At 43.3% G+C, this 24,834-nt stretch overlaps 1 protein-coding gene across 7 annotated transcripts in view; it reads left to right on the top strand.

Annotated features, from left to right (window-relative positions):
- The window catches only part of LOC26514435 (Down syndrome cell adhesion molecule-like protein Dscam2), a 1,172,063-nt gene that overhangs the window by 535,716 nt on the left and 611,513 nt on the right, over window positions 1–24,834 (top strand). For all 7 annotated transcript variants that reach the window (XM_044715439.1, XM_044715441.1, XM_044715442.1 and 4 more), the window contains exon 10: window positions 3,859–4,018. In XM_044715439.1, the coding sequence (XP_044571374.1) occupies window positions 3,859–4,018 (160 nt within the window). The remainder of the gene's footprint in view (window positions 1–3,858; window positions 4,019–24,834) is intronic.

The raw sequence follows: 24,834 nt of genomic DNA, 5'->3' as shown, positions 1-24,834 counted from the left end.
ATTCTCCACCACAGTAACCTCCGCCTCGGTGTCGGAGCCCAGCAATGAGTCCTCCTCCATGCCGACGCCACCAAGAGCCCTCGCCAGGTCACTCTCCTCTGAGGTGTACCCTTCCAGAATGTCCTCCTCCACATCTGACATTCCTTCTGGGCGGACCTCTTCGGTTGGTTCCTCCGAGTCTAGCTTCTGTGCGTCCATCTCCAAGTCGATGCCTCCAGGCTTACTCTTCGCATCCGACTTGTAGATCCTCACCGCAACGTGCTCGAACCCGTATTTGATACGGCTACCGGCACCCTCCAGGATCTTCGCAGTCTCCTCATTTAAAGTGAGGACAACCTGCCTTCTCAGTCCCACTGCTTCCTCCACCTTGGCGACCCTCCAGTCCGCCGTAGGGAGTGTGGGATTGCACATTTTAAGCATGGCCAGAATGGTGGCAGGGTCCGCCGGCTTCTCTATCAGCCATACGCAGGCCCTCGGTTTGCTGGGGATCTTGTCCCAGTCCACCGCCTCCAGTCTGGCTCCGGGGTAGACCTCCCCAAGCGACGCAATCATTCGCTTGTAGAGGCTTACAGACCTCGCATCTTGGCACGCTATCACCTTGATGCGACCCTGGTACCACCCTGCGTCTTCGCAGTCCGGTGGAGGTCCTCCGCTCTTGAGCATCTCCTCCATGAAGCGCCCATGCAGCTCATTCACTACCTTACGCCAAAGCTCCTTGGGGATCAGGCCATCTTTGGAGCCATTATCAATGACCCCAATGATGGTCCTGCCCTTGGTAACTTCGGCGAAGGATCTGTTACTCTGTGTCTGCACCTTCATCTTCTTAGCTAGGGGCGCTCCACCGTCGGTCAACCTCTGCCTTTTCGCACTCTGTGCACTCTCCTTGGCAGAGTCGCCTACTCCTGTCGGCTTCTTTGAGTCCAATCTGGCTCCCGCTCTTGCTGGCTGAAAGTCAGGCAGGATTTCCCTCGCCCATTATATTATTTCAGCCTGATCGGGATTGGACTCCGCCGATGGGTCTGCTCTCATCAGGATGAAGGCCGCTCTCCTCCTATCTTTATAGGAGCCCTTCCGCTGCAGGGGGCCAGCAGTCGTCGGACCGGGGCCTTCCTTAGGGGTGCCGCCGGTGCGAAAGGAGCTCGATTCAGGGATCTTACCCCCCACACCGTTCGGTGGTCCCATAGTGGGCCCCGTTTTGGGGGTCGGTGCCTTGGCATCTCCCCCTACACCGGCGCCGCTCGCCTCCGGATGTTGTCCCTCAGTGGGGAGCTTCGCCATCCCAGCATCTCTTTGGCCTCTATCTGCTTTGGAGATTGACGGATCCGAGATCCCATTTCCGGACTTTCTTAGGGAGTTCCGTTCTACACTGTTTGTTTTTTTTTTTTAATTGTTATCGTTCATTTTTTGGACCCACGAGTAGGCGGGAAGGGGTTCGTCCATCATGACATAGCCCGCTTGTCATGATAAGCCTGGTTAAAACTGAGAGGTCGGCCGGTCCCCCAGAGTCCGCATATTAACGTCCGTGCATCCCCCGGACATGCATCCCTCGGCATATGCTGTTCCACCTTGGATTGGGGTGATTTGAGGAAGGGAGTTTTCTTCTCCCCGCCCGACTACAATTAGCCAGCATCCTCGGCAGAGACATGACCTTACCGGGACCTGTTACCAGCCGCCCTCACGTGGAGAGTATAGTCGCACTACCATCGGTGTACACAGTTACGGCACATGAGCTCATGCGTTTTTCCCCCTGTTGTACCCTATTGGCTGACGGCCTGTGCACTAACTAGATGCAAATTAATAATGAAAACCCGGATGATTGTCCTACTGACTCAAATCCAAAAGAAAACTAAGGAAACAAATCACCTAAAAGGCAAACAGGCTCAGAAGAAAGAGAGAGAGAATGACTTGGATCAGTTGTAGGGTATTAGATGTTCATTATACTCTATTCTTAACCCACCCGACCTTGGCGAGATCTACGACGTTTGATTCGCCCCATATCACAATCCTATGTGATACCTATTGTGGTTCCAGCATGGCTATTTGAAGTTTCGGTGGCGGATCTGTAATGGCCTTAAGCCTTCATGGAGTTCCAAACACTCAAATATGAATTGGAGCGAACTTGATTCATTTTTCCCAGTCGGGTATATCTATTTCATTATAAAATTTCTCCTTAACTGCTACTTTATATAATTTCATTAGAATTCATATTAATATAATATATATATAAATGTATATTTAGATATAAAGGAGAGATTTAAAAATATTGGGTTAAATTCAATAAATCAGTTTAACTACGTTTGGAATTAATGTAGTAATTAAATTTGGAATTATGAAATTTGCGATTTCATTAGTTAAAATTATTATTAATCCAAAATTATTCAATTCATGCCTTGCTAAATTTACTGTTTGCGTCGCAAAACTATTAAAATTTAATTTCGGGATATTCACTCACCGATGTTCGCCGCCGTTGAGCTCAAGGACAGGAATAGCTAGAGATGTTTATAATTATTAATTTAAATAGAACAATAAATTAGCCTGGCCATGCTCGAATATTATCGCGAAGTTATCATTATTTAATTCAATCTAAATTCTTTTCTTATATTTTCATATCACATATATATATATACATAAATTTATATATTTATAATAAAATAACAATATATATTAAGATCTCAATTATTTAAAAAAAAAAAACTAAAGGGTGTGCGAAATTCGAATTAAGATACAATATTCTTTCTTTCCGCAGAATAACTTCATAATTAACAAAAGGGATTTGAGAGCTTTGAATAAAATTCAGCAGGCCAATATTCACATAATTGCACTTCTTATAGTTACAAATTTATCAATAATTCGCTGGAGTTTTCTCTCCGTGTAGCGAAAAGGGGGCTTGTCGTCGAATCCAAAAATATATCAAAAGATTGCGATCCCGCGTCGAATCTTTGCACTAGTTAATTCCAAAATTCCATCCATTTCGGCTACCATCCATTCCGGTTGCATAACCTGCTACTAGCCGGTTGCCTAATAGGGTGCTAGCCGATTATATAATCCTGTACTAGCCGATTACATAATCTGGTGCTAGCCGCACTGGCACGTGGCACTGGGGGGGGGTAATAATTTCATGAAAACAAAACTGCACTGCACTGAATTTATAACATACCTGGCATAAACTACTGAACACTATTAAATGAATCCCACAAATTCGTTTGGGATTTAATTTTATTTATTTTTCAGCACTATTTAAATATTTATTAAACTTGGCTTACGATTGCAGCCGTATTGCTTTCAAGCTCGTCAAATAATGTCAAAGCTCTGCTATGCAAATCTAGCCCTAACTATGCTAGAGAAAAAGTTTTTACATAACGGCACTCTTATCTCGATATGCAAAAACATAGATAAGAATCGCGTGATGTTTCGTTCACTTATCCAAAGTGACCGCAGATCAATGATATTCGGTGATAAGCTTTTAAGCTTTTCTATGTCTATCTTATGACCGCTCTTCGCATGCGTGCCCTGTTGGAAATACACACACTACAACCCTTACCCGTTTTATAATTTTAGTTAAAAGTTTGCAATGCAGTAAAGAAGACATCTCACCCCATTAGGTATATATATTCTGGATCAGGAGTCGATATATCCGATTCGGCATATATCTTAAAAAAAACTGATACTTAACTGCAAGGTTATATTAACGTAGTTTTTGCCTGAAGCTAGCTTTGCTTGAATTTTTATATCAACATATATGACATAGTGTAGATGGATATAAAATTGTTATAAAATTTAATGTTTTTACTAAATTTTTACTAAACTAATATTATATTATTTTAACCATTACTTAATTAAAATGTTGTGTACTTACAGGATGATCGAATAATGATAGGTCAATATGTAACAATGTTTGGAGATGTCATCTCACACGTTAATATAAGCGCCGTCAAATCAGAAGACGGTGGAGAATACACATGCAAAGCTTATTCTAATGCTGGTGAAGTCACACATTCTGCCTATTTAAATATATATGGTAAGAGCTTTCTGTCATTCTACAAAAAAAATGTTGGAAGATTTCAAAGAAAAAGTTACAGTTATGCTTAGATAAAGCGTTAAGAACCAAATGTTTTCTGTTAGAAGTAGAACAAAGCGATTTGATGTGGTAGAGACCATTTAATTCCTAAATTGATCAGGTTGGGAAAATAGAAGAAATATATGACAAAGTCAGTCTTTCTACTAATATTTCCTGGAACTACTATTTTAGCGGGTACAGCAGTACATGAACAAACAATCTGGAAATAAAGACAGTTGCGAGATCAGAGTCAATAGTCTCGTTACTCAGTGTTGAAACTACGGCACTTAAAATTGGCCTACTTCATGTGAACCTGTGTAAAATGATTCACAAAGTAGGACTCTCTAAAACCTATCTACTTCGCGTGGCTCCAGTGTAAACGGACCACAAGTAGAATCCGCGGCATACCAGTCTACTTCAAGTGTTGCCCTCGTGAAACGGACCACGAGGAGATCCCGCGGCATACCAGTCTATTTCGAGTGTTGCTCCCGTGAAACAGACCACCAGTAGACCCCGCGTTACCTAACCTACTTCGAGTGTTGCTCCCGTGAAACGGACCGCCAGTAGGACCGGCCGATAAGGAATCAGCCGAACCACCATACTACCGGTACTTGAGGAAAACCACCCTAGGACTTCAAGCACATCAACTCCAGCCTGATCACAGCAAGCGTCTGGCCAACCCGAGCAGTTCCTTGCAGAATCCAGGTAAATTTAGTCAAGACTATTTACGGTCTTTGACTACGACTCCGGGACCTACCGTTACTCCCGTGAGAAAGCAACATAGCCATCCAAAGGCTAATAAGAAGGCTAATATTATTAGCCTTCCCTATTACTAGGGAACTATCCTCCCTATCCTCCCACTATCCTCCCACTATCCTCCCTATTACTAAAGGGAGGATACTTCGAGGAGAGACTCAGACAGCTCACTCACTCATGGACCCAGGTTAAAAAAAATTATGCCAAGCTCCAGGAGCTAGCACTAAGTCCTGAGAATGAGTATTTCACAAAGGCCAAAGCGCTAGAAGAGCTTGTGAAAAAATATGAAGCAATATTTTCGGATGGAATCCCATCAGTGTCAGGCCCGTCACAAAGGCCCCGGAAAACATGCGAAAATCTCGAGCCAAAGGCACAATCATCACGAGGAAACGAAGGAGAAGACCTTCGATTAACATCATTAAAACGAAGACATGAAGGACGATTAGACGATATGGACTTTCTGTGCAACCGCATCGAAGAACGGGATCAAAGATCGGTAATACGGCGGCTTGGACACCGGAAACTAAAGAGCCTGTTGAGCTATTAATAGTTTTTAATAGCAGCCGAATAACTATACGCGTTTCAAATTATAGTTTCAATATATTTATTTTGGGCTCAATTTAACCCTAATATATGCGGCTCCAATCAACTCCAAATCACAACAAACGCCAAACCAAGAGCTTGCGCAGAAGCTCAACCAAAGCTCCCCAAAGCGCATACGCTACAAATAACAATAAAGCGCATGCGAAACTGGGGACAAAATAGAGACGAAACATGCTGATAACAACAGCTGCAGCTTAGAATATTATTATTATTTTATATGCAATCTTTGGTGGCTGCTTGGCCCAACATCCTCCCCCCATTGAAGGGTGGGCCTTCAATAAGAATTTTGGAAGGGGCAGCAGTCACATTATTGCAGAGGTTATTCCATGGGTTGTCCTCCCTACCACAGAGCGCCGACACATCCCGTGATAGTCCACCGTGGCCAGAAAACACCCAGCCAAATCGAGTGTTTTGAGCAATTGGGAGCCCGTGACCTAACTGGATTTGGCCAGCCGACAACAGGTCAAAGAATAAGCCGGCTCCAATCAGCAGGTCCACTCGCTGCGTTTTGTGGAAGTTGGGGTCAGCTAGGTCCATATTGCCAGGAATCTTCCAGCCCGAAGCATCTATGTCCTGGCTAGGCTGATAGTCCGTTATATGTGAAGCTACAACAGCCTCAATTTCCACTGAATATGTGCTAAGGCGGGACTTCAAGCACACATTAACGGATGCTCCATCTGTTTCAAATCCAGCGCCGCCGAAACCGGCCACCGTTGTGGAGCATTTGGAGCGGCCAAGCTGAAGTTCATTCGCCAGCCGCGACGAGATGAGATGTACTTGTGAACCGGAATCCAACAACGCTCGGCAAGGCAGGAAGGTTCCAGATCGACCACGAACGAGTACATTTGCTGTTGGCAGGAGCACTAGCTCAGCATTGCGATCCTGGGTCACAACAGTGTTAATTGAGCGGGATGGGTTCGCACCAGCAACTGCACCGATGGGACGTGAGACTCGTGCGGGTGAAACCTGCCCGCGAGGGTGCAACAGAATATGATGACGGTGATTACAAGTCGAGCAGCGGGAAGCTGAGCATCCGCGAGCGAGATGGTCATCCTCCAGACAAACAAAACAGCGAGCCAGACGCCGCACTTCGTCGTACCGTTCCTCAATTGGCAAAGCACTGAACTTTGGACAAGCAGGAAGCTCGTGAACCGAAACACCACACAGGGCGCATAGAACCGGACTGGCGTTAATAACCATGCACGAGGATCGGTTATTGGAGGATCTACCTCGGCCTACTTGGTTAACTGGTGAATACGCCAAAGACAAGTCAACGCTTTCGAGAGTCCGGCACCTTTGCTCTAAGAATCGTGCCATAGACTCCCAAGTTGGCAGGCTATCATCAGTGTTTCCTGCCAGAGAGTCTTCCCATTTGGCCTTTGTGGCAGGGTCCAGCTTTTGAAAAATGATCTGATCTTGAATTTCGGCCGACGTTCCAGAACTCATAAGGGCCCGCATATGTCCATTGAAGCGGTCAGCTAATTCTCGAAGAGTAGCAACGGATCCCGGCTCAACTACCCTTAACTGCAGGATCTCGTTGATGTGAGCCTGGAAGATTAAGCGACGGTTGCTGAAACGGTTGCGCAAAAGGTCGAGGGCAACATCATAGTTAGCGTCGGTAATCTCAAGCGCCCTCACAGTCTCCAGGGCTGAGTCCCGCAGGCAGGAAATTAGCCACCTGAGCTTCTCCATCTTGGTCAAGTGCGGGTGGCTGTCAATGGTTGTCCTAAATAGGGCGCAGAAATCCGGCCACTCGGCATAGCCGCCGCTAAATGTTGGCATTGGCAACGGGGGCAATGAGGGAGCAGGCCTATATGGAGCGTTTGAAATCCCAGCACCCTTGGTAGCATCCAACAGCGTAGAGTGAGCAGCAACCCGCATAGAACGCTTGGCCACCTCCACCTGGATGTCAACGTGCACGTCCGTAGCCAGCTGAGAGAATCGCCAATATAAATCGCTGCCGATCTCGCTGTAGTTTAGCTCCTCCAATTCCTCCTGCAGCGTGGTGAAACGGTCGCACAGACGCTTCTCCATAGACTCGAGGGTCAGAATGGTTAAATCGTCGGTCTGCATCGCAGCCTTGACCTTCCGATGCAGTACCTCCATTTCCTGACATGTTACCTCTGCGCGTCTCCGCAACATCCTTTCACGGCTTGACGCAGCAGATGCAGTAGCTTCAGCTCCAGATTCCATTGTGCAATTAAATTAAAATGCAACTTTGCGACAACAAAAACAACAACGGTGTTTTAGTGGCACTTTTAATGCTGATCACAAGAATTGAACGGGATGATAATCACGTCGGGGTCACCAAATGTTGAGCTATTAATAGTTTTTAATAGCAGCCGAATAACTATACGCGTTTCAAATTATAGTTTCAATATATTTATTTTGGGCTCAATTTAACCCTAATATATGCGGCTCCAATCAACTCCAAATCACAACAAACGCCAAACCAAGAGCTTGCGCAGAAGCTCAACCAAAGCTCCCCAAAGCGCATACGCTACAAATAACAATAAAGCGCATGCGAAACTGGGGACAAAATAGAGACGAAACATGCTGATAACAACAGCTGCAGCTTAGAATATTATTATTATTTTATATGCAATCTTTGGTGGCTGCTTGGCCCAACAGAGCCACTAAAGGGTATCGGTGAAATCGTATCGGAACAAGGTTTGATTGCATGCATCGGCAAGGAGCAAATAGTAAAATCCGGAAGATTACATAGTTCCTCCCTCATTGCGGATTAACAAGGAGAGCCGCAGACGGACCCCAAACCACAAGCCCAAGGTTGTCAACTCACAACTGAAGAGCACAGAGTGCAAAGGCCAGTAACTAAGGAAATTCAAGAAGTAGAAGTCACCTCCTATCTGGCATGGGTAACATGCATCTCCAAAAGGGAGCAAAAAGCAAGGTCAAGAGAGGACCAAGAGTCCTGTATGCGCACTGACCAACTAGAAGGAAGGTCTAGTACGTCTGGGGATGCCCAAGGAGAATGGTTACGAGGGCGCGCAACAAGGCGAAGGAGACAACAGGTCGGATAGAATTATCGTTGGTATCTTATCAATGGAGATCTCACCCACATGATTCAAAAATTTTTTTTTTGGTATTAACATTAGGGTTTTAGTATTTAGGTTTAAGATCCACAATATTTTCTAGCGCAAGGGTACACATCGGTTTACTGAGACGGTCCAACAACAACGCACTACTATTACTCCCCTATTATTGAGTACCTCAATGGGTGGGGGTTATGCCGCCATGTCTGAGCTTGGTATACCAGCAAAGCTAATACGGCTTTGCATGATGACATTGAGCAACACCATCAGCTCTGTCAGGGTAGGAAATGACCAATCTGAAACCTTTTATACCAAGTGTGGTCTCAGACAAGGCGACTCGCTGTCTTGTATGCTCTTCAACATTCTAATGGAGAGTATTATAAGGAAGGCTGGTGTGCATCGGACGGGCACTATTCTAACAAACAGATGTGTCCAACTCCTTGGCTACGCTGATGATATTGATATCATTGGCCGAACCAAGCGTGATGTTACAGCAGCCTTCGGGGCTATTGAAAAAGAGTCAGCTAAAGTAGGACTGGCAGTTAACATGGATAAGACAAAGTTTATGGTGTGCTCTAGCAGGGAATCGCGGCGTCTTGATTCCCAGCTATCTGCAGGAAGCCATAGCTTTGAGTCCGTGAAGGAATTCATTTACCTTGGATCTGCAATATCTAGCACAAATGATGTCAGCCTGGAGATTAAGCGGAGAATCACACTTGCCAACAGGTGCTACTTTGGGCTCAGTAGGCACTTTAACAGTAGAGCTCTCTCTCGACCGACAAAAATAACACTCTACAGGACGCTCATTCTTCCAGTACTCTTATATGGTGCGGAGTGCTGGACAGTGGTGCAATCCGATGCAGCTGCTCTTGGAGTGTTCGAGAGAAAGATTCTCCGCAAAATCTTTGGTCCAATCTGCGTTGGCGATGCTTATCGCACCAGATGGAACCACGAGCTGTATGAGCTGTACGGGGATGTTGATATAGTAAGCCGAGTCAAAATTCAAAGACTCCGCTGGCTGGGTCACATCGCCCGTATGGAAGAAGACGCTCCGGCTCGTAAGGTATTTGATGCGGTAATCGTCGGAAAACGGAGGAGAGGACGACCCCGGATACGTTGGCAGGACCAGGTGATGGAAGCCCTGTCTACATCTGGTGTTACCAACTGGCGAGCGCGGGCCCAGGACAGGAAAGCGTGGAGGCAGATTGTGCAACAGGCTGTGACCCGATAGGGTTGTGATGGCCATTTATTATTATTATAATGGGTGGGGGAGAATGTTGGCACCTAGTGCCAAGACCTACTACCCAATCAAGATGCATCAGCAGGTCACAATATACAAGCATCAGACCAACTAGCCTATTAATAATGTATCGATAAGCATAAGCCAATATCCAACCTACTAACCCGGCACTAGTCGATGGCACCGTTGTTCATGTACTGGAAAGCAGTACATGAACAAACATTCTGAGTCAGCAGATTCAGAGGTTGGTGACCCTGGCATTAACCTTAGTTTTAGCACGTCCATAACATTGACGTTTCTTAGATTTAATAATGTATAATTTAGCATCTTATATAAGAGTTGTTCTTCTGAAATAAAGACAGTTGCGAGATCAGAGTCAATAGTCTCATTACTCAGTGTTGAAACTACGGCACTTAAAATTGACCTACTTCATGTGATCCTGTGTAAAATGATTCACAAAGTAGGACTCTCTAAAACCTATCTACTTCGCGTGGCTCCAGTGTAAACGGACCACAAGTAGAATCCGCGGCATACCAGTCTACTTCAAGTGTTGCTCCCGTGAAACGGGCCGCCAGTAGGACCGGCCGATAAGGAATCAGCCGAACCACCATACCACCGGTACTTGAGGAAAACCACCCTAGGACTTCAAGCACATCAACTCCAGCCTGATCACAGCAAGCGTCTGGCCAACCCGAGCAGTCCCTTGCAGAATCCAGGTAAATTTAGTCAAGACTATTTACGGTCTTTGACTACGACTCCGGGACCTACCTTTACTCCCGTGAGTTCAAGTTTGACGTAGTTGCCGCATAACGCTCTACGGACGAACAACAATGAAAGATAAAAAAATCCGGTGCTGTAAATTATAGCAATTTTAAATTTTTACACATTTCAAAGCTTTTTGGTAATCGAATCACTCCTCATTTGTAACACCGTTATATTTTAATAATACCGTGCTAGCTTGGCTTCATGCTCTATTGCGCTGCTCTATTACTACCAACGTAACTTAATAAGCTAACTTAAAAATGCTTACAAACATACGTTTACTGACAGGCATTTTCACTGACTTTAGTAAAGCTAAATAACTATTCGCTTCATTTAAGTAAGCTCAGTCTTTTGGGATTCCAAACTGATCTGAGTTGGTAGGGTGGAAACGAAATGGGTACGCTTATTTTTTACGATATTAAAGAACTGCTTTCCTTGATCCTTGGATAATTGAATCAGGCAGCTCTGAATACGAAAAAGTTAAACCGACCTACTCCGTTTCTTGAATAACTTATTGTGCAGCCAAGTGGATTTATCCTCATGTAGCTTAGTTTTTATACCCTTCCAGAGGGAATTCTAATTTTGCTCAAAAGTGTCCAACGCAGTGAAGGAGACATCTCCGACCCTATAAAACAGAGACGTCGAGTCCCACTACTCTCGTTCCTCCTTTGTTGTTGGATTGCTCTTTCATATGGGAAGAGCAGAGTCATATACGTGTGCTGCTCCCAGCATAGGCAAAGGCAAATTACAAGAAATTCAAGAAATTACATAAGATCGTTTCATATTTTGATCAGGATCACCTCCTGAATCGATATAAGCGAGTCTGTAGGTCCGTCTGTCTCTCACTTTTAAAGCTATCGAGTTGGAACTTTGCACATATCCTTCATTTGCTTTCCGACAGTTTATAATTCGAACGGCCGGCATCGGTCGACTATATTCTGTAGGTGCCACATAACTGATTAATCGGAAATGCTATAACTTCGGTGTTTATTAAGTTAGAGGGTTTGGATGGTATCTGCGTATCAAGCATCAATTATCAGGGATTATCGAGAAAAACGCTTGAAGATGGTAAAGGCCTGATCGAGCGAAGCCAGACTATGGCAAATTTTGGACATAAAAAAAATTGGACGGAACCTCAACAGTGCGAGTCGTGGAATAAAGTTTTCGTCTCTAATAAACAAATTAAAACCTAAGAAAAACAACGTTTTAGACTAGAAGAGGTCCAAGAGAATCGCGGGGTGTCGGTAAAAACTAGGTCAGGGAAAATTTTACATAAATCAAACTTGAGAAATTGAGAAAAAAGAATAAAAAAGCGTTTTATGAACCTCTCTTTTTAACACGCAGACAAAAACCAACTCTTGTTTAACACACCAAAAAAAAAACACTAAAACATATAACACAAATTATATAAGCACGAATAAGCAAGTCTCTGCAAGTGGAGGGAATAAATACGTGGAGCAAACAGCGGAGGGAATAAATAGAGTAATGAGGCCGTCGTCACATAGAGCTCGGGCAATAAACTGGATGGGTTGAGCCTGAAAGTGAATTGCAGGATCACCAGACGCAGAGGACTGGACTGTGATACTCAACTTGGAAAGAATGATCGCCGAGAACAGTGACCAACAAATCCGGACCAATGCTCGACTCTTCAACGCCAGCCGTGAATCAATTTAACAATTGAACAATGTGGTAGCGAGAGTCAATGCAATAGACGGCAGCCTTCATGCGATTACGGCAACACTACACAAGTCAATCAACCTGGCTGACCAATTAGCGGAAGTCGCAGGGGCATGTCAACTTGCCAAAACTGGAGTGGCAAATACAAACCTCATGGATCACGAGGAAATCGAAACGATGCTCGCAGAAGTCAACGACCTCAACGTATCAAAACGCTGTGTGAGGCAGTAAAATTTTCCCGGCCAACAGTACTATCTAACGGCACGGCACTGCCGTACATCTTAGCCTTGCCCAAGGTATCTAATAGGAGATATGAACTCGTACATCTGTATCCAACGGTATCAGGTGGGAAGCAAATAGTGCTCGAACACCAGAAGCTCGAACTAAACGAAGAAGAGATGTATGTAGTAGGGGGCAGCTGTTCCTCCATTGGCAACATCACAGTCTGCCAAGAAAAGGATTTGACGAGGCTAGAGGAAAACTCATGCATCCCTCGGTTCCTGAAGGGCATCCTGCTCATACCTTCGAAGAAATGAAGAGGTCGTGCAGTTAGTCAAGGATGGGACACTATTCCTCTCCAACTATAATGGCTCAATAACAACATTCAAAAGGATACCAACTGGAAGGAACATTTATTGACCAGTTTAACAGTGAAACCATCACAGTCCGCGACCAGAAATTCACCGCCTATACTGCAAGCCACCCAATAGCTTCACCACCACTACTGACCAACATAACAGTAACCGGTTATCGACTTTCGCTTGGATACGTTGCTGATGTCAACGCCCAACATTTATACTTGATGTCTGGCGTTTCACGAGGTGTAACCTTTTCCTTTGTCTTGGAGGCTTTATTAAAAATGGTAGTCTTCTCGATACTGTTTATCATCTGGAGGAAGTTTTTTTTTTGCGCGGTTCCCACTGCATACGTACAGCCCACCTCCCGTCCAACCGACCGAGGGACGCTGCCGCGTGACGTACGGCTCGAATCGCGGGAATAGATCCGAGATAGTTAAGCGAAAAGTAGGAAAAAGATCTCACGAGAAAGAGTGTTGCACTGATAAGGCGGTTAATATAAGCGATATGACCCTGAAGGGATCGTGTTGGGCATATGTCGAACTACAATGGCTGAGGAGTAGAGAACGAAAGTTTCTAGTCCTTCTACTAGGAACGTTAAAATTTAATCGTGTTAGTAAATGCTGGCTGTTTATATTTCCATAAATAAGATGGTATAGAAACATGGCACCCAGCATCGTTCTACGGTTTGTTAATGATGGTAAGTTTACTACGATAAGTTTACTACGGTAAGTCTACTACGATAAGAGTAGTCACTTCCTCTCTTTATCTTAAAGCGGACGGACGTGTTTTTTTTGTGCGCACTACGTTTTTGTAAAACTTGCAATAAGCTTTCTATAAACAATCGGTGTTTATTTTCTTTACATTTATAAAAACAAATTGCAATTTCGTAGATCCGTATCGCTTCGCGTGTGCAGTGATATATTTGGAGGTAAAAATATTAATTTGTTTAATTTACTTTCCAAACATAGCCCTGCTCTGCTTCTTCATCTCCAACGGTGTTGTTTCTATTCTTTTGCTTCTACTCTCGCTCGATAGAGATTCTTATCTCTATTTCTTTAAATCTTGCTAACTTGCACTAACTGCTCTCTTTAATCTCCCCCTTTCGTTTCCTTGGTACAGTGGTTCAAGGTTCCTCATTAATAAAATCAAATAATATTTTAAAATAATTATTAATTTTTTTTAATAATTTTTAATAAATTAATTATTTAATTTTTAATAATTTTTAATAAATTAATTATTTAATTTTAAATAATTTTTAATAAATTAATTATTTAAATTTTTTTAATAATTATGGATTTAAAATTGGTCTGTGCATTAAAGTCTTGCAATAAGACAATCTCGTCTTCCCAGCCTACCATCCATTGCTGGCTCTGTGAGAACGTGTTACACGCTAAGTGTGCCGGGTTCACGGCCTCAGTGTCGGATGCAATCTCGCGTAGGTCTGGACTCCACTTTTGCTGTGACGGTTGTCGTGCTGTTCAGGACGAAATGAGGTCGTTCATGAGGCAGACTAAATGCGGTTTCAAGGAGTTGATTAGTGGTTTTCGAAAAATCAATGACCAACTCTGTGCGCTTGATACACAGTTTAGTAGTCTTCAATCACTAAATGAGTCTCCTAAGCGTAAGAAATCCGCTTTTAGTGATGTGCTTGTGGCGAATAATCTTCAGCCTGCTCAGCCGACAACTATGCAGCCGCTTATATCTCTGGCCACCCCAAGGGCCGGACCTGAGAAGAATTCGGCTTCCGAATGTCTCGGGATCAATGAGCAATTGTCCGATATGTCCTCTGTGGCATCGCTTCTAGTGGTCCCAGACCCAATAATTCAAACTCCTGTAACAGTCTCCAAACAGGGTAATAAACCGTCCGGACCGCCGGTACGCACTGATGCCGCAGTATTAGTTACGGCGGCACCAAAACCCTTGCAGGTGATCCCACCATCCTAACACATTTTTGTTTCCCGGCTTGCCCCTGATACTTCGGAGATTGATATCTCGGCTTACATCAAAGCCAAAGCAAAAGCCGACATAAAGGTGGTGGATATTACAAAATTCAAATATTCGTACACCAGGCACACGTCATCTTTCAAAATACGTGTGCCCTTGCAGATGTTCAAGACGATCTGTTCCGCCAGCTTTTGACCAGAGAACATTTTCGTCCAAGAACATCAGCCAAGTACGGTGAAAAAAAAGATAACCAAACCTGTGGGTGTAAAACTCCCACATGTTAAGGCCACTGATCAACCTTCCACCTCTTCTTCCTCAATCCCAAAAAACTAATGTCTTCTCTAACACTTACCTATCAGAATACAAGAGGGTTACGTAGTAAACTTCCCAAACTGTATTCTGATAGTTCTTCTTTTGCATCCCACATTATTGTATTTACAGAAACTTGGTTAAAGCCGGAGATCTTAAGCTCCGAAGTTTTTCCTAGTAGGTACACCACTTTTAGATGTGATAGAACCTTGCGAAGGGGAGGAGGAGTGCTAATTTCTGTAGACTCCAAATTCGCTTCTGAAGAGGTAAAATCACAAGAGTTTGGTTACATTGAATTCCTTTGCATCAAAATCACTTTGTCCGATCAATCTTTGTATGTTACCTGTTCTTACATACCACCTTCGTCCGAACCGCCAACATACTGGCAACATTTGTCCGCTATTCGTTTGGTTTTCGATCGTCTGTCTGATGGTGACCAGCTGATAGCTCTGGGTGACTTTAATATCCCAGAACTTATGTGGTCCAATGTTGATAATTCACCGTCTTTACAGCTTAACTCCCACCATGACTTCCCTGAGGGCATGTTTGACATGTCACTCGGGCAAATTAACCACGTCAGAAATTCTTTAGGTCGGCTGTTGGACTTATGTTTCGTTTCTGATCCTGATGGAATTACTCTTTCCAGAACTTTGCCCCTTTCTAACCCTGAGGATCCATATCATCCCACTCTTGAGGTTTCAATCGAAAATAACTACTTTTTTGACCTTAAGTCTACAGTTAAATCCCAGAAAGTTCGTTTCTTTCGTAAGGCTGACTTTATGAAATTAAATAAGTTAATTTTGGAATTTGATTGGTTTGATTTACTGGCATGCGAGGATATAAACATTGCATTACAAAAATTTTATTACACTTTGAACATATTTTTCGACGTTTGCGTGCCGTGGAAATATCCGTCCGCTTCAACGAATCCGCCTTGGTATACAAGGCACCTTATAAATTTAAAGAATAGTATGAGTAGACTATTAAACAAACATAGATTATCTGGCTGTACAGTTAGTTATTCAAGATACTTAGTAGCTCGGTCTAATTTCACCGTGCATAACGCAGAATGTTATAGGAGTTATATTCGCCGCTGCAGGATTCAGTTTACTCAGGATCCGAAGCAGTTTTATAACTTCGTAAACACTAAGCGTAAACATGTATCTTTTCCCCCACTGCTTACGTTTGAGCACTCTTCTGCGAACACCGATCAGGCAATGGCCGATCTCTTTGCACAGTTTTTTCAAACTACCTATTCAACTAGCAGCAGTTTAGCTCAGCCTTACACTTATAATATCCAATCAGCCAACCTTATATTTTGCCCATCTTTCGATCAAAGTGGTGTGTTATCGGATCTTCTTAAGGTTAAGCCAGGCGAATGTATTCGCCAGGCCCTGATGGAGTACCAGGCTGTGTTCTGAAGTACTGCGCCGAGGCACTGTGCAAACCGCTTGTTAAACTCTTTAATCTATCGCTGGAAACTTCGATCTTTCCCCTTATGTGGAAGGAATCCTTCATTATTCCGCTGCATAAAAAAGGGAAAAAATCCGACGCTGCTAATTATAGAGGCATCTCTAAATTGTCAGCAATTCCAAAGCTTTTTGAAAAACTTATCACTCCACATTTGCAACACCTATGTAGTTCAATAATAACTCCGTGCCAGCATGGCTTCATGAAGCGCCGCTCCACCACTACCAACTTACTGGAGCTAACATCTTTTATCACGGATGGCTTCCGGAATGGCTTACAAACAGACGTCATATACACTGACTTCAGTAAAGCATTTGACTCTGTTAACCATTCGCTTCTTATAAGTAAACTCAGTCTTTCAGTCTTTTGGGATTCCCAACTGATCTTCTTATGTGGATTTCGAGCTACTTATCAGGGAGAACCCAACGTGTTTTCTTTAAAGATGTTACCTCGCGTGTAGTCCGCGCCACATCGGGGGTGCCCCAAGGAAGCCATCTTGGACCCCTACTTTTTACTCTGTTTATTAACGACTTGCCCCTTGCCTTAACTAATTCACTTGTACTTATGTACGCTGATGACGTTAAGCTATGCCTTCAGTATAAATTCACTAGCGCCCAGTCTAGACTTCAATCCGATTTGGATAAACTTCAAAATTGGTGTTTAGCAAATAACCTAAAGCTTAATGGATCGAAATGTAAACTTATGTCTTTTTACCGATCTAGTCCTCACCAGGCTATGTACTTTCTCTATGGGAACGCCTTAGAACGATTAACTCAGGTTAACGATCTAGGTGTCCTATTAGATTTGAAACTTAAATTTACCGACCATGTATCTACCATGGTTAATAAAGCTATGGGTGTGCTTGGTTTTATTAAAAGATGGTCAAAAGAATTTAATGACCCGTACATAACTAAAACGTTATATACATCACTGGTCCGTCCGATTCTAGAGTATGGATCGTGTGTCTGGAGTCCTCAATATGGAGTACACCAAGATCACATTGAATCTGTACAAAAAAACTTCCTTACCTTTGCTCTTAGGGGACTTAATTGGGATGCAAATCTTTACCTCCCCTCTTATCATAGTAGACTTTTACTAATCAACTTACCATCATTAACAAATCGTAGAACGATGCTGGGTGTCATGTTTCTATATAATCTTATTTATGGAAATATAGACAGCCAGCATTTACTAACACGCTTAATTTTAACATTCCTAGTAGAAGGAACAGAAACTTTCGTCCTCTACTCCTCAGCCATTGTAGTTCGACATATGCCCAACACGATCCGTTCAGGGTATTATGTTCGGACTACAATGGTCTCTACCACATCTTGTCACTTTGCTCTACTAACAATCTTAAATCGCTTATACTAACCGCCTTATCTGTGCAACACTCTTCCTCGTAATATCTTTCTCCTAATCCTCGCTTATCTATCTCGGATCTATTCCCGCGATTCGAGCCGTACGTTACGCGGCAGCGTCCCTCGGTCGGTTGGACGGGAGGTGGGCTGTACGTATGCAGTGGGAACCGCGCAAAAAAAGAGGGGAGGTAAAGATTTGCATCCCAATTAAGTCCCCTAAGCGCAAAAGTAAGGAAGTTTTTTTGTACAGATTCAATGTGATCTTGGTGTACTCCATATTGAGGACTCCAGACACACGATCCATACTCAAGAATCGGACGGACCAGTGATGTGCATAACGTTTTAGTTATGTACGGGTCATTAAATTCTTTTGACCAATTTTTTTTAAATTCTTTAATTTCGATTGCAGTCGTCGCATGCAGACGTGTTTTTTATTGTGCTCCGGGAAAAAATATTCAATAAAATCATAAAAGTGCAGTGACTGCTCTAAGAAATCTACAATAACGCGAAAAGACGCTTTTTGCGATGAAATCGCTAATGTTTATATTGATTAATTAATTAATTAATTGATATAAAACACAACACTTAAAACTCAAACTAAATCAACCTCGACTGCAATGAGTTCAAACGACGTTCGCACACAACGTCAACGTGAGCTAGACGAGAGACGGCTCTCAGTACAAAGAAACAACGCGTACTTCTCTTTTAAAGCAACCGAAAACCATGCAAGCTCCGATCAAGCTCGGTCAATTACCCCCAACTTGACCGAATTCTTAAACGTAGAGAGCGAGAGAGCGCGTTCCTGCTCCCCCTCGATACCATCGATGACTCTGCAGCCAAAGAGTGCAGTAACTAGCACCTCAATTTCTTTGACAACGTCAACAGTAACAACAACAACAACCGCAACTGTATCGACAGCGCGTTTAACGACGTCATCAGCTAGCAGCGCAAATAGTAATACGTCCGCGCTGCCCGAAAACAAAAACAAAAACAATGACTATATTAAGCCGGCTGTGCAGACTGGCATGGATCGCTACATCCAAATCAAAAGGAAGCTGAGCCCCCTGAATTCCAAACGCAAAATAACCCGTGGCAATGCTAGCCTAGTAGCAAAAGAAACGCCCATTAACTCAAACCGATTTAAAATCTTGGCAGACGCCGATGAGGTTGAGGCGGTCAAATCCACTGAAGTTGGGAAAAGGAAGCCAAAACCTCCGCCTATCTATATACGCGAAAAAAGTTCCAATGTTCTTGTCAACAAAATTATTGAGCTTATTGGTAAGGATAACTTCCACATAATACCCCTTGTAAAGGGCAACATTCAAGAAACAAAAGTTCAAATGAAGTCTGAAGATAACTATAGAGTATTATCAAAATATCTTACCGAGAATAAAAAGAAGTTTTACACGTACCAGCTAAAAAGCAGCAAGGGCCTGCAAGTCGTACTTAAGGGCATAGAGCCCGAAGTAACGCCTGCAGAGATAAAAAAGGCGCTACAGGAGAAGGGTTTTAGCGCCAAGACAGTCTTTAATATCCTTAACAGGGATAGAAAGCCGCAGCCACTCTTTAAGGTTGAGCTTGAACCAGAAACCAAGCTCCTGAAGAAATACGAAGTGCACCCAATATACAATCTTCAGTACCTGCTGCACCGCAGAATTACAGTTGAGGAACCGCACAAACGCAATGGCCCGGTACAATGTGCGAACTGCCAGGAATATGGCCATACAAGGTCATACTGTAAACTGCGCCCGGTGTGTGTAGTTTGCGGAGAGCTTCATGACTCCGCACACTGCCCAGCGAGCAAAGATGACAGCAACTCGAAAAAGTGCGGCAACTGCGGTGGCAATCACACTGCTAATTATAGAGGATGCCCAGTCTATAAGGAGCTGAAAAGTCGCATCCACCAGAAAGGAATAGCTGCCCGCACCCAAAATGGACAGTTCACGGCGTCCAGATCAAACCCTGAAGTCTTCTTCTCGACTGCAGCCAGATCCTCACTAGGACCCATTAACGTTGACAAAAATGTGACATACGCAAGCGCCTTAAAATCAGGACCGGCGACACCTGCCTCAAGAAGCTCATTTCTGCAATCAGCATATCAAGAACCGAACACGGCTCAGCAACATCAACCAACAGAGCAGCCAAAAAGCAACTTTGAAGCTATGATATGCAGCCTACAACAAAGCCTGACGGAATTTATGTCGTTTATGCGCACAACTATGCAAGATTTAATGCGAAACCAAAATCTATTGATTCAAATGCTGGTTTCACAACAATCCAAATAATGGCTTTCCTACGGATATCTACGTGGAACGCTAACGGCGTTTCGCAACATAAACTTGAGTTAGCTCAATTCCTACTCGACAATCACATCGATGTAATGCTGCTTTCGGAAACACACCTCACAAACAAATACAATTTTCAACTACGAGGATATTCATTCTACGGAACAAATCATCCAGATGGTAAAGCACATGGTGGGACTGGAATTCTAATCAGAAGCCGCATAAAGCACCATTATCAAAACAAATTTGCTAAAAACTACCTACAGGCCACATCTATAAATATACAACTAAATACTGGCAACCAACTTACACTAGCCGCCGTATACTGCCCCCCTCGCTTCAATACAGCTGAAGATGAGTTTATGCAGTTTTTCAACACACTTGGAGACCACTTCATAGCAGCAGGAGACTACAATGCAAAGCACACACACTGGGGATCCCGTCTCGTGACTCCAAAAGGGAAGCAGCTCTATAATGCAATTATCAAAGCCAAGAACAAGCTCGACTATGTTTCTTCTGGCACACCAACATACTGGCCGGCAGACCCAAGGAAACTACCAGATTTAATAGACTTTGCGATTACCAAAAACATCCCTAAAAATCGGATAAGCGCCAATTGCCTATCGGATCTTTCATCTGATCACTCGCCTGTCCTGTTTATTCTACTGCGACATCCAGGAACATTGGAACAACCATTAAAATTGACCTCACAGAAAACCAATTGGGTTAAGTACAGAAAATATATCAGCTCACACATTGAGCTAAGTCCTCATCTCCACGATGAAGCCAACGTAGACAGCTTTGTTAATTCACTTGAGTCTGTACTCGTCTCTGCAGCTCGAGCCTCAACATCGCAAACTATAAATACACAAAGCAATAAAAAGACAAATCTACAAATCGAACAGCTCGTCCTCGAAAAGCGGCGTTCACGTCGCGAGTGGCAATTCCACAGATCGCCATCTACTAAGCAAAGCTTTAGACATGCCTCACGTCAACTTACTAAAGCCCTACAGCAAGAAGAAGCTTATGTCCACCGCCGCTATATAGAGCAATTGTCAACTTCTAGTACAAAACACTCACTATGGAGAGCTCACCCAACTCTAAGCTCACCGAAAGAAACAGTGATGCCTATTAGAAATCCCACAGGCGGCTGGGCGCGCAGCGATGCAGACAGAGCCAGCACGTTTGCCAATCACCTCAAAAATATCTTCCAACCAAATCCGGCCACTAGTGCCTTTACTCTGCCGACTTTACCATATGAGCCTCAGCTTCAACATGAACCAATCGAGTTTCGCCCAAACGAAATCGCTAATATCATCAAAAACCAACTAAATCCGAAAAAATCACCAGGCTGCGACCTCATAACTCCCAAAATGATCATTGAGCTTCCATATTGCGCCGTCTGCACTATCACCCAGCTCTTCAATGCCATCGCAAAACTTGGCCACTTTCCAGCGAGATGGAAAAAGTCAATTATAATAATGATAGCAAAGCCGGGAAAAGACCACACAATTCCCACGTCGTATAGACCTATAAGCCTACTTTCATGCTTATCTAAACTCTTTGAGAAATGCATTCTGACTCGAATAAACACATACCTAAGGATCCAGGAAGGAATCCCGTCACATCAGTTTGGGTTTCGTGAAAAGCACGGTACAATTGAGCAGGTCAACCGGATAACAGCAGAAATTCGGAATGCATTCGAAAAACGCGAGTACTGTACCGCAATATTTCTAGATGTCTCTCAAGCATTTGATAGAGTCTGGCTAGAAGGTCTAATGTACAAAATCAAGACAATGCTCCCTTGTAATACCCACAAGCTTTTAGAGTCTTACCTCTACGACAGAAAATTTGCTGTGAGGTGCAACACTGATATATCTGACGAATTCACTGTTGGAGCTGGAGTTCCTCAAGGAAGCGTACTCGGACCAACATTATATGTTCTCTACACAGCAGACATCCCGACAAGCACACGATTAACAACATCTACGTTTGCTGATGATACAGCTATTCTTAGCCGCTCAAAATGCCCGATGCAAGCAACTGCGCAGCTAGCTCTTCATCTGGTGGATGTTGAAAAATGGCTATCAGACTGGCGAATTAAAGTAAACGAACAAAAATGCAAGCACGTTACGTTCACCTTGAATAGGCAAAACTGCCCGCCCCTTACGCTAAACAACACCCTACTCCCGCAAGCAAACGAGGTAACATATCTAGGAGTACACCTCGATAGAAGACTCACATGGCGTCGGCACATAGAAGCTAAAAGAACCCACCTAAAGCTAAAAGCCAGCAGCCTTCATTGGCTTATCAACGCTCGGTCTCCCCTTTGCCTTGAATATAAAGTCCTGCTGTATAACTCGGTACTTAAACCTATATGGATGTACGGCTCCCAGTTATGGGGGAATGCCAGCAATAGCAATATTGACATAGTCCAGCGAGCTCAGTCGAAGATCTTGAGAACAATCACCGGGGCACCTTGGTACGTTCGCAACGAAAACATACATCGCGACTTAAACATTCTTCCAGTCAAAGATGTGATCGCAGAACAGAAGGAAAAGTACTTTAGCAAGCTATTGTCGCACCCTAACCACCTGGCGAGAGGTCTAACAAGGTTGAGTAACCAATCACGACTTCGTCGGAATGACCTACCCACCCAGCGACCGTCTTGAGGAACGTGCAACCAGAATGCAGTCTTAGTCTACTGTTAGTTAAATGTTAATGTTAAGATTTGAAAACTTATTGTTAGTCTCAAAATTAAGAGAAGATCCAATAAATAAAAGCAAAGTTTAAAAAAAAAAAAAAATTAAGTCCCCTAAGCGCAAAAGTAAGGAAGTTTTTTTGTACAGATTCAATGTGATCTTGATGTACTCCATATTGAGGACTCCAGACACACGATCCATACTCAAGAATCGGACGGACCAGTGATGTACATAACGTTTTAGTTATGTACGGGTCATTAAATTCTTTTGACCATCTTTTAATAAAACCAAGCACACCCATAGCTTTATTAACCATGGTAGATATATGGTCGGTAAATTTAAGTTTCAAATCTAATAGGACACCTAGATCGTTAACCTGAGTTAATCGTTCTAAGGCGTTCCCATAGAGAAAGTACATAGCCTGGTGAGGACTAGATCGGTAAAAAGACATAAGTTTACATTTCGATCCATTAAGCTTTAGGTTATTTGCTAAACACCAATTAGTGAATTTATACTGAAGGCATAAACGTCATTAAGCTTAACGTCATTAGCGTACACAAGTACAAGTGAATTAGTTAAGGCAAGGGGCAAGTCGTTAATAAACAGTGTAAAAAGTAGGGGTCCAAGATGGCTTCCTTGGGGTACCCCAGATGTGGCGCGGACTAACATCTTTAAAGAAAATACGTTGGGTTCTCCCTGATAAGTAGCTCGAAATCCAGATAAGAAGATTAGTTGGGAATCATCAAAAGACTGAGTTTACTTATAAGAAGCGAATGGTTAACAGAGTCAAATGCTTTACTAAAGTCAGTGTATATGACGTCTGTTTGTAAGCCATTCCGGAAGCCATCCGTGATAAAAGATGTTAGCTCCAATAAGTTGGTAGTGGTGGAGCGGCGCTTCATGAAGCCATGCTGGCACGGAGTTATTATTGAACTACATAGGTGTTGCAAATGTGGAGTGATAAGTTTTTCAAAAAGCTTTGGAATTGCTGACAATTTAGAGATGCCTCTATAATTAGCAGCGTCGGATTTTTTCCCTTTTTTATGCAGCGGAATAATGAAGGATTCCTTCCACATAAGGGGAAAGATCGAAGTTTCCAGCGATAGATTAAAGAGTTTAACAAGCGGTTTGCACAGAGCCTCGGCGCAGTTCTTCAGAACACAGCCTGGTACTCCATCAGGGCCTGGCGAATACACGGGCTTGACCTTAAGAAGATCCGATAACACACCACTTTGATCGAAAGATGGGCGAAATATGAGATTGGCTGATTGGATATCATAAGGCTAGGTGTAGATATCATAAGGCTGCTAGGTGAATACTGTAGTTTGAAAAAACTGTGCAAAGAGATCGGCCATTGCCTGATCAGTATTCGCATAAGCGTTTTCAAACGTAAGCAGTGGGGGAAAAGATACATGTTTACGCTTAGAGTTTACAAAGTTATAAAACTGCTTCGGATCCTGAGTAAACTGAATCCTGCACCGGCGAATATAACTCCTATAACATTCTGCGTTATGCACGGTGAAATTGGACCGAGCTACTAAGTATCTAGAATAACTAACTGTACAGCCAGATAATCTATGTTTATTCAAAAGTCTACTCATACTATTCTTTAAGTTGTTAAGATGCCTCGTATACCAAGGCGGATTCGTTGAAGCGGACGGATATTTCCACGGCACACAAACGTCAAAAAATGAGTTTACAGTGAAATAAAATTTTTTTAATGCTAAGTTTGTATCATCGCATGCCACCAATCAGTAATTCCATCAGGATCAGAAACGAAACATAAGTCCAGGAGCCGACCTAAAGAATTTCTAACGTAGTTAATTTGCCCGAGTGACATGTCAAACATACCCACAGGGAAGTCGTGGTGGGAGTTAAGCTGTAAAGACGGTGAATTTTCAACATTTGACCATATAAGTTCTGGGATATTAAAGTCACCCAGAGCTATCAGCTGGTCACCATCAGACAGACGATCGAAAACCAAACGAATAGCGGACAAATGTTGCCAGTATGTTGGCGGTTCGGACGAAGGTGGTA

This window comes from Drosophila ananassae, chromosome 3L (assembly GCF_017639315.1).
Source record: "Drosophila ananassae strain 14024-0371.13 chromosome 3L, ASM1763931v2, whole genome shotgun sequence".
Taxonomy (NCBI): Eukaryota; Metazoa; Arthropoda; class Insecta; order Diptera; family Drosophilidae; genus Drosophila; species Drosophila ananassae.
Note: the sequence above shows the minus strand (reverse complement) of the source record. Positions and strands in the feature narration are given on the sequence as shown.